The sequence below is a fragment of the Lepisma saccharinum genome, chromosome 27, assembly GCF_977018435.1.
Source record: "Lepisma saccharinum chromosome 27, izLepSacc3.1, whole genome shotgun sequence".
Taxonomy (NCBI): Eukaryota; Metazoa; Arthropoda; class Insecta; order Zygentoma; family Lepismatidae; genus Lepisma; species Lepisma saccharinum.
Window position 1 is genome coordinate 57,025,864 of NC_139255.1, and position 11,048 is coordinate 57,036,911.

An 11,048-nucleotide genomic window follows, 5' to 3' on the forward strand; every position below is an offset into this window, starting at 1 on the left:
CGACCTGCAAGCGTTCTATATCAATATCATTCACGACGGTTTGAAGTTCAGAGAAATTCTTTTCTATTGCGGAAGTTCGCTCTTCGATTTCGAGTTTCAATTTTTCCAAATCTTCATTTTTCGATTGAAATTGCTGTAATTTGGCCAAATCATTTTGAAGCGAATCCATGCTCAACTGTATATTTTGAATGTTGTCGTAAGAAGGTACGTCAACATAATTTTTTATCAGTGTTTTCAGTTCGGAATCGATTTTCAGAATGGGATCGAGACATTGCGTTTGGAGCGTAGCGATCTCAGACTCTAAACTTTTGTTTAAGGTCTCCTGCAAAGCGATCAAATCGGTCCTCAACTTCTTAACTCGAACGTCCAGCATGAGAATCTCTTCTGCATGGTCTACACGCTTAGTGTTGCCGAAAATGTCGTTAGGCATTTTGGTTAACGGTTATTTATAATAGGATAGACGATTCGTAATTCTACGAAGAGAGGAATAAGTTTGTCGTAATCTCCTAGGAGTTCCACGTAAAGATAATCTCCTGCAGACACATCGTACGACATGTTAGAAAGTAGCTTGTCGTGCTTCATTCGAAAAATGTTCTTGCCGGTAGAAATTTTGATTTCGCCTGCGTTTTCCGGATTCACGGTGATTTGAAGTTTCCCGTCGATCGGAATTTCATAGAAATGTAAATTGTTATTAAAAACATAAAACATCTTGCCCACATCGTTATTTATTTCCGTCCAAATGCTGTTGAGGTGAATGATTAACAAACCGTTGAGTTTAGATAACACGGAAGGTAAGAGGTTATTGAAATTTGGTGATGCAGTGTCCATGTTGCTTTGTTTGCGAAAACCAAAGAGATTCATTGTTCTTGTTAGTTATTTAACACATCGTGCTTTTTGCTATTCTTCAAAACATATGGAGGAAAAGAATGAAAGGGAGAGCCCTCGGGCGATGAAAAGTTGCAACCTGTTATTATGTTGTTAAGCCCGCTCCAAATCGAGGCTCATTAAATTCAACTCTTATTTTTCATCGCCCGAGGGCTCCCTCTTTTATTCTTTTCCTCCGTCTGCTATTCTTCTTCAAAAACACAGCGGACTTCATGACTATGGGGTTACGGTTAACACACGTCACATTTATCGCTTTTATTGTAGTGCCCCCACTCTCGCGTGTGGATTTGACAATCGAGAACGCGTAACTTGTTGTCTCTGCCATCCAATGCGACCTTGGTTACGCGCGTCGTGTACAAATCATGCAATTTACTTGCAATGCGATGATCGGTGCTAAGTTGCCTTTTACCATGAAAAAGGCATTTTTTGTAGTCTTGCATGCTAAATTTGCTGGTACTTATTTTTCCTACCCCCTTCGCCTTCTTGATCTCTTTTTCTTCTGTAATCTTTACACAGTACATTTTGGCACGAAGCCCCGCAAATTCCCTGCTGTAATTACCAGCCGCTTCATCTTTGTATTTTCCAATCGTCATTTTGTTTTCTGTCGAATGTAAGTGATGGCCTGATGGTAAGTTGCTAAAATCAAACAGATGCTTCATCTTAGTCAGATCATGTTCGAGGCTTGGTGTTTGGATTAGAAAAATGAAGCTATCCGTGTCAATGTAACATATTTGGATGTTATCTCCATAAAAAGGTTGAAACTGATCGTAGTACGATTGGTACATGTGCAATTTTGATAGTTCAAGGACGGTGGCACCTATGGCAATCGGCTTGTTGAGCATCACTTGCTTCTTGTTCCTCTCAACAAATACTAGATTCTCGTCGAAAATAGTGAAGTTTTTGAAGTAGGGTGACGCGACGATCTTCTCAAATTTCTTTTCGTCCGTGACCAACGTTGCGTCGATGTAATTACGCACGTTCTCCATCGTCTTGCCGTAGATGGCGTTATTGAACAGTTTGTACAGATCCTTGTCTGCAGGCGATGTCGATTGTGCTCTGCGGCGCGTGTTCTCGGCTATGTACGGTTCGAGCCACTTGCTCTGTCGGAACTTCAATCCTCTATGAACTTTCTTCAACTGCAAGCCGTGACTTATGTAAAATTGGAGGAGTCGGTAGTGCAGAACATAATTCCGCTTGTTCTCCATGCTTAGTATGAGTTTTGGCTCCGATCCTCCAGGTGGCTTCTCCTTGGTGGGGGCCAGGGCCAATCCGTGATGTTTCTTGTGAAGCGTTTCGGGATAATCGAGATCCACTTCCAAGAAACAGCCCCATTCATTATCTTCGCTCCAGTTGAGAAAATCTTCGCAGGAGAGTTCCTCTTCGGTCATCCACCCGTAGTCGCTGATGGGAAGACACTGGGACATGGAGTGGCCGTACAGGTTGTTGACATCCCAGTAGACAATATAGGTGTTGGGCTTCGATGCATCGTAACCAGGCGTATGAGGATTGTTTGCTTGAGCATGGCGTCGGGGGCATTGGACGATGCCACCCCGTATCGCACTCTCCATGAAAGCATACTGTTCCTTCTCTGCGATGAGGCCCAGTTCCACGTTGGTGTATTTCATCATCGATTCCCAAGTCAATCCCGGCGTGGTGAAGAAATACACAGGATCCAACTTGTATATCGCGATGCATCTCTTACGAAACGATTCGAAAATATCCATCAGAAGTGTCACGTCCAATTTCAGATAAAGATCGTGATAATCGCGAAAAGTTTGGCAATTGAATGCCGTCCACACACTACGAGCGTGTTCGTAGTCCTCTTCGGAACAGACGTCCTCCGTGAGAGAAGAATAAAATACCTCCCGGGGTGGAAGTTCCGTCTCGTCAAATTTGTCGAAATTGTTGACGTACTCGTAGGGGTAGACACCCTTGCGACGCAACAGATTCAAATTCTCATCTCTCCCCGAAAAACATTTTTGCTTGGTGGCCACAAGATCTTCGTCGCCAAGTTGAGATGCAAGGCTTGCGAGGCTGGAGGACAGGAAATTGTAAGAGTCCAGGATTCGCACTTCCACGCTTCCTCCTTCTTGGAGAGGGATCCACACTCTCACCACAATATATTTCTCGCTCGTTCTCGGGATGATGCTGATTCGAGAAGTTATGTTGTGGAGTTCTTTGACGAAGAGATGTGTGTCGTACTTCTCCGTGTAGTGCAGAAACACGGCAACAAAATGCGACTCCTTAATCTTGAGATTGCACGAATTACAGATGGTGCTTAGAAATAATCCATTCTGGTGGTTATGGTGGACGACCTTGTAATTTTCGGCGGTGAAAGCCTGGTTACACTCCTCGCATCTTGTCGCCGCGTCATGTCTCTGTTGTTGTTCTGTTGTGAGAGCAGGTGGAGAAACGTAAGAGCCTTTCAGGCTGGGTGCAAGTTCTCTCGCGCATTCCGCTATCTTCTCAACAAAATGTTTGCCGCATCAGGTCCGCAATACAAGATGACATCATTCAATTTTTCTCCGTAGATGGAGAAACTGCAAGGCTCGTGGTGAAAAATTTGGGTCGTGCTTGAGGTAGAGGGATCAGGGTCGCAAGACGTCATGGGAACTTGGAAGCTTTCAAAGTCGGCATAAAGGACGACGGGATGGTGGAGAAGAGCCTGGTGTTTCTGAAATTTCATCTTGGTTCCGGGTTCCGGCATGACATCTTCGGGTTCTGCATTCACGGAGCCAAAACACTTGTGCTGTTCTCTCATCTTCTTACCTCCGCGAAAAATTCTCAAACACCGATCGCAAATTTCGATCTTATCGTGATGCTTGCTGATCTGTCTTCCTACTAATCCTGAGAAATTTCGTATCAAACTATAACGACCATCTACAAGCAAGAGTCGAATTACATTATTCTGGCTTCTCGCAGGTCTTAACACACGAATGTTGTCGCAATCGTCAACCCCAAACACAGAAATATCGATATATTCTCCTTTTTCCTCTCTATAGTTTTTTTCAAATTGATTGATCTTATTCAGGGGCACAGGATAGGAAATTCCTCTCATCATATTCTCGTATCTTCCCTCGTATCCTCTGTAATTGGACAGACGTTGGGGGTTGTTATTATTAGCCGGGTGTAATGCGGCGATGACAGACCATAGGAAACTCTTCTGATCATTACTTTGTATGTTCAACACTGCATTTTGCTTTTTTTGTTTTTTTGTTTTTTTTTGAGTGCTGCGTAATGGTTTGAAATTGCAGACTCGAAGTTCTAACATGTGGTTGTGACCGCAAAGACTCCATCCACTTCCTCTACCTTCAAACTCTTCTTGTTTTTGTGTCAAGTGCTCAAATAGCCGTGTCACTATCTCGTCAAGATTCTCGTTATTGTCATCGTGTAAGCTTTCACACCCTACGTAAAAGCTGAAAGTGCTTGACTCGGACGAGACAACTTTCTCATACAGCAGGGTCAAGACGAGATGAATTTTAATTGCAACATTGACGAGGCAATCACGTAATTTATCGACTACCAGAGATTTCACATTGTTGAGGAAGATGCTCGAGTCACACTTTTCATCGCTTCCAGATTTATAAGTCATGATGCGTGCACTTTTATTCAAAGCACCCTCCTCATGCCCATCAGTGCGAGATTTCTTTGCCGGCGGGGCTACGACATCATGATCTGGTAGACGACATTTTTTCAAATGCCTAGCAATATTAGGTTTAGAAATCAACTTTCGACAGTTGCGACATGCCACAAGACCGGAGGGACCTGGTTGCGGTTCCATTTTTTCCTTCTGTTATTTATATATATACACAGAGAAATTTTTTGGGGGGGTTGTGGTGATGGTAGTGGAAAGCGCACTGAAACAGAAGGAAAAAAAGTTAAAAAATGCTAGATATTTTTTCCTTCCACATATATATTAGACGCAAACAGTATGTATGTATGTATGTATGTATGTATGTATGTATGTATGTGTGTGTGTGTGCACTGTTGTAGGAGGTTAAAAAATATGGGACATGTAAGTGTGTGTCAATTTTTTATGGCTCCTCTGAATATGTGTGTATCAGACGCAAAACAAAAATATTAATATATCATGAAAATAAAACTTACCTTTCAACAGAGATGGAGAGAAACTTCAAAATAAAAACTTGTAGCTCACTAAAACTTCCACGATGATATATATGTATACTGCCAGATAAACAAATTAAAAAATACTGAACTGCCACGATTGACGTTCACTATGATAATAATGTACAAAGAAGAAACTACTACGTTATATAGGAACTCCTCTTTTTTTCTCCTTCTCTCCTCCCTACTCCACGCGACTCTCTTTGGTGAAAACACAATGAGGGCTATGGTCAATATCCTAGCAAATAAAACCCTTGTTAACTAATTCATTCATGCCATATTTTTTTCAACAAAAGATTTTTGTGATGTGCACAATATTCTGTAGGGACAAATAACAATAAACGGGGCGTTGACAGTTCCACCCATGCATGTATTGTCGTTTATTTCCCCCCCTCGGCCTCTATTCCACGCCCCGTCAGGGTGTGGTGTGTGAAACAAACGATTCCCAGCACAAAACTCAAAAAGCGGAAGATGCTGCTGTGTTTGCTTCCGCCGCATCTGCTTCTGAATCTATTGTTATCGGGGATGTAATAGATTCTTTATTCAGAACCGTGGGAAAGCTGAAAAAAAATAAAATCTCTTCGGGCGAAAAAGGATGTAAGGTGAATGGGTTCGGGGAGGGGTTGCTGTGGATAGTTTGGTCCGTGATGAAAATGTTACATTGAGCGATGAAACACAATTTCTCCACAGGGACAGGAAAAATTCTACCGAGCGTCGCTATCCACGCGAACATTAGAAATTGCCTGAATAGCTTGGGGGGCTTGGCATAGGATTATCGATTTTTGTTTTAGAGAATAATCTATGTAAGATTCTAGCATCGAGAATAAACAACATTGATTAAATTTTTGACAACATTCGCAGTACAAATCTAAACTCGTGATGATTTCGCCGTTAGAACCTTTTTGGGTTGGGCACCACGCACCCTGGCGGGTTAGGGGCCAGGTATTCTAAAAAACAGCAATTATTATTTTGTTTGTTTGTTTGTTTGTTTGCGTCACAATACATACGCGCGCGCGCGTGTGTGTGTGTGTGTGTGTGTGTGTGTGTGTGTGTGTGTGTGTGTGTGTGTGTGTGTGTGTGTGTGTGTGTGTGTGTGTATGTATGGTACATCGTTCCCTCCCCGAGAGAAGAGGTTTACGAAGGTCACGATATATATAAACATTTGGGTCCCGGACTTGGAAAATTACGATAAGATGCACTCATCTTTCAAAAGATTAGAAAATAAGAGAATAAGAGGATGAGAAGGTGGGAGGAGAGGTTTACGAAGATCACGATATATATATAAACATTTGGCCCCGTTGATTCCAGCACTCCAACTTCATCTCTAATGTTGACGACAATATTCTAAAGGTAGAGAGAATGAGAGATTGAGAGATTGAGAGATTGAGAGAATAAGAGGATAAGAGAAGAGGTTTACGTAGGTCGCAATATATAAACATTTGGTCCCAAACTTGGAAAATTACGATAAAGTGCACTCATCTTTCAAAAAATAAGAGAATGAGAGAATGAGAGAATGAGAGGAGAGGTTTACGTAGGTCACGATATATAAACATTTGGTCCCAGACTTGGAAAATTACGATAAGGTGCACTCATCTTTCAAAAAATAAGAAAATAAGAGAATAAAAAAAATGAGAGAATAAAAAAAAGATGAGAGGATGAGAGGAGAATAAAAAGAGAATGAGAGAACAATGAGAAAGATGAGAAAGATGAGAAGGATGAGAGAATGAGAGCTCATCTTTCACTCATCACTGCCTTTTTGCACCCGTGAAACATCGTCAGCGCACTAAATGAGGCGCGGAACGGGGAGAGAAAGTGAGTTTTTCAACTTTTTGTAGTCGTTTGGTCAAGAAATCAAAGTTGTGGTCAGAAGTACATATTTACTCTACTCTTATACAAACCTTAAGGAGTTGTACGTGCTAGTAATGCTTATTGAAACACCAGGAACTTTCACTTCACAAATCATCGTCCTGTATGTACAGGGTGTCCCACGAACGGCGCAACTGGGAATTAAGAGTGGCGTTACTTTGTAACCGAAACCTGTACATACATAAGTCATACACCAAATGTTAGCCCTGTCCGAGTAGATATTTTTAAACATAGAAACAACAAACGGGGTGCAGTGTTGCCAAATGTAAGTGAAAGTGTAAATTTATTTTTCCACAAAGCATGGAAAATTGCATGTCAAACATTCGTACGGAAATTTGGACGTCAATTTCCACCAATTTTCATTTTCTTTTTTTTCTGTTTCCAGTATTTCCATGTCATAGACCATCACTAAATTTTCATTTTCTTTTTTTCCTGTTTCCAGTATTTCCTTGTCATAGACCATCACTGAACACACCTTTTGTTGCCTTCAAACATCAACAGTGTTGCCACTGTACCTCATATTTTTTTTAAAACACCCATTTGGACCGGTACGCCTTTACGAGGCATTTCAGGATTGGCTATACGCGAAAACGATCGGTTTTCTTCTCTGAACTATAGATGGCGAAGTAGTCCACCTACCCAAGGTGGAAATTGACGTCCAAATTTCCGTACGAATGTTTGACATGCAATTTTCCATGCTTTGTGGAAAAATAAATTTACACTTTCACTTACATTTGGCAACGCTGCATGAACAACACTGCACCCCGTTTGTTGTTTCTATGTTTAAAAATATCTACTTGGACAGGGCTAACATTTGGTGTATGACTTATGTATGTACAGGTTTCGGTTACAAAGTAACGCTACTCTTAATTCCCAGTTGCGCCGTTCGTGGGTCACCCTGTAGTATACTCTCTCACACACACACACATATGAATGGCTTATTGCAGAAAGGGACCTGAGTCACTTTTGCACAATTCTGAGAAAAGCAATGAAAAATCGTATAATATTAATAGTGTAAGAAAGAAATGTGCCGTTGTTGGCTCAAATATTCAACATAATGAATAGTTAATTTTGCAACCCTCAATGCACTCCCCTGCAGTATGCTGCTAGACACAGTGGAGATGAAAAAATTAACTCCGATACCTCAAAAATGTGACTCAGGTCCCTTTCTGCAATAAGCCATTCATATATAGTATATTTAAATGTACGTATGTGTGTGTGTGTTTGTGTATGTATGTATGTATGTTTATTCCCGCATAACTCTCGAACGCCTGGAGCGATTTCAACCAAACTTGGTACACATATTACTTGCAATCTGGAAAGAATACTTTGGGGGTAAGACACCCCTGGGGGTGGGGGTGAGAAGGGGGTATATCTAAAAATAATCGAAAGCGACCGATATTAGTGTGAAATCCGTAGTTTTTGGGGTCGCTAAGATGAAAAATAACACTCCCCATGCTGTTCAATTTATTTATTCTTGCTCCTGGAGGTAAAACTAAGAATGTTGTTAATAATCAAGTTTTGAGTTAAATTAATATTATAGTAAATTTGTAAAAGATTTTACTTTATAATTTGTGGATCAAGAATGTGTGGAGCGTTACCCCCACACCCCGTATACGCCTTCATGGTATGTTGCTATGCACAGGGGAGCACTGTACTTTTAAATACCTGTAAATAAAATTAGTTACATTTTACACTATAGTTAGAATTCATTATTTTCCTGTCTAATACAAGATTGGGATAAAAAATACCTGGACAACGCCGAGTAATCAGATAGTATATATATAGCTATATATAGACAGAGAGATATAGATATACACAAGAAAATTAAAATAAATTGTTATGCTCAGCTCTAGATGATTTAATTTTAACGGCCTCTCAAAGAAAATTGTTTAAGAAGTGGAAGGTTGCCAGGCCAGGTTGCACTTCATCATCCCCTTGATAGCTATTTGAGTGTTCCGAATTATGGCATATTATTGAGAGAGAATTCGACAAAATATTAACAACAATGTATGATAAGTGCGGAACAAAACTGTTCTATCCATATATATTGCATTGTACAAGGTGTCCGAGAAGTATCCGTACTCTCTCTCTCTCTCTATATATATATATATATATATATACACACACATTACAACATAATTGCGAACTTTACATTACGTTCGTGCACCCACACACGTCACTAGCCGTTCCTCAGTAATGTAGTCGGAAACGTCTAGAAATTTCAAAATAAGATAAAGTAAGGCGTTAGTTTTCGGAATGGAAACCGTCGATTTTTGCGAAATTCTTTGTTTCACAAGGAAATATATATATGCCTGACACCAAATTTTAACTATGTTTGCCTAACCTAACCGAAACTACCTAACCACACGTCAATGGTTCGTGGGGCTAGCGGCAATGGTTTGTGGGGCTAGCGTCAATGGTTCGCAATTATTTTGCAATTACTAAACGTTTCCGACCAATTTTAACTTCAGGTTCGTCATCAGCAGGCCTCAATTAGTAAGTATGTCAAATATGAAGAAAATCGGAGAGGGGTCCGGTCATCTTCAGTCATACCTTCCTATGGTTTTAAACGTTTAAAACATGATGTTGCAAACATGGCAACCTGTTGCTAGCTTTCTTTATTCTTCTTTTAGGTCATCCTGGTCCTCTGGTTCGTAGCTCTCATAATCTTCATCCCGATCTTCAGCGTCCGGATGGTGGAGAAGGTGGACGTGCCACTGGGCGGAGAGTTTGCTTTCTGCGTGGAGACATGGGAGGACCCTAGCAACCGCCGTCTGTACGGAATCTTCTGCTTCGTTCTCGTGTATGCCATCCCGGGTTCGATCGTGGTCCTCGCGTACAGCCTGATGGGAAGACGGTTATGTTCGGCGCAGCTGCTGTTCGACGGCGACACCGAGACGAAGCAGAGTTGCCAGGTGGCGCGGGAACGTCGCAGGGTTGCCAGGATCCTGCTCCTCCTGGCGCTCATGTTCGCGCTCTGCTGGCTGCCGTACAATATCCTCATGCTGCTGATCGACATAGGAGTGGACGAGGCCAACGATCCGACCGTCTCCATCATGCACCAGTTCGCGCTGCTCCTGGGACACGCCAACTCCGCCATCAACCCGCTGCTCTACTGTTTCATGACCAAGAACTTCAGGCAAATAGTGAGAAACGTTCTACTGGACCGGAAGGCGGGATTCGCCTCCAGGCCCCACCAGAGACGCAAAGTAAGCACCTTCACATGACTGAGTGTTCGTCTTCACTTGCCCGAATCACCACTCTCCTAGCGCGGTGTGACCTCACCCTAAACCTAGACACAGCTAGAGCCAACTCGGGTGAGGCACAGGTATGTCCCTAGGTTACTCACTACCAAAAGAGAACTACGAAAACTCAGTGTGTGGTAACGGTTTCGCTAGGCCTTGTGGGTATCTCTGCAACGACCCTTGCGCGAAAAACATGCTGATATTGAAAGTTCTCAAAGTAAGACTTTCTTACAATCACTCCTGGACAGCGCTTGAAGTGGAAAATGTCGGCTGGGGGATGTTTGTTCGAGCCTTAAGGTTAGCTGGGGTGATGTTCCTATGATTTAACATTGTGAGAATGAGAGCTGGGGAGGATGCTTTGTGAAAATATTGCTAGCTGGGGGATACCATCACCTTTCACTTCGAGCACTGCCTCGAACATTGTTGTCTAGACATTTGTAATAGTTTCCTGGAACTGTGAGCCGATTCTCTATTACAAATATCTAGAGAGCAATCTACAGGGCGAGTCAGAAATAAGGCTACACGTTTGAAGTAAATGTACTGTGTTACTGTACAGTGTAGAGGGAAATGGTACATTAAACTTGAAACTTCATTTTCTCCATTTCAGATGTGTCACGTGCCCGAGCTTACGTCATTAGCCAATATGGCGCTTAATATGCAGCAGCAAGTTACGGTTATAGCGTGGGCAATTGCATACCAGAATGATCGTGCGTGAGAGCCGTGTGCACAGCAATGGACTTAAGCTAAACAACAATTTGATGTACGGAGTCGTTTTCTCCACTTTCTCACACTTAACTGCAACAATGTTACGTTAAAATCACGTCTCGCCAGTCTGACGATCACTCTGAGAGTTGCCCACGCCGCAACTGTAACTTTCTGCTGCATGTTCAGCGCCACCTTGGCTAATGACGTAAGCTGAAGCTC

The 11,048-nt window shown here is 42.0% G+C and overlaps 1 protein-coding gene across 1 annotated transcript in view; it reads left to right on the plus strand.

Annotated features, from left to right (window-relative positions):
- The window catches only part of LOC145980267 (pyroglutamylated RF-amide peptide receptor-like), a 280,425-nt gene extending 269,586 nt beyond the window's left edge, over positions 1-10,839 (plus strand). The window contains exons 4-5 of the mRNA XM_083113274.1: positions 9,513-10,088; positions 10,732-10,839. Coding sequence (XP_082969400.1) covers positions 9,513-10,088; positions 10,732-10,839 — 684 coding nt within the window. The remainder of the gene's footprint in view (positions 1-9,512; positions 10,089-10,731) is intronic.
- Positions 10,840-11,048: the final 209 nt, after the last annotated feature.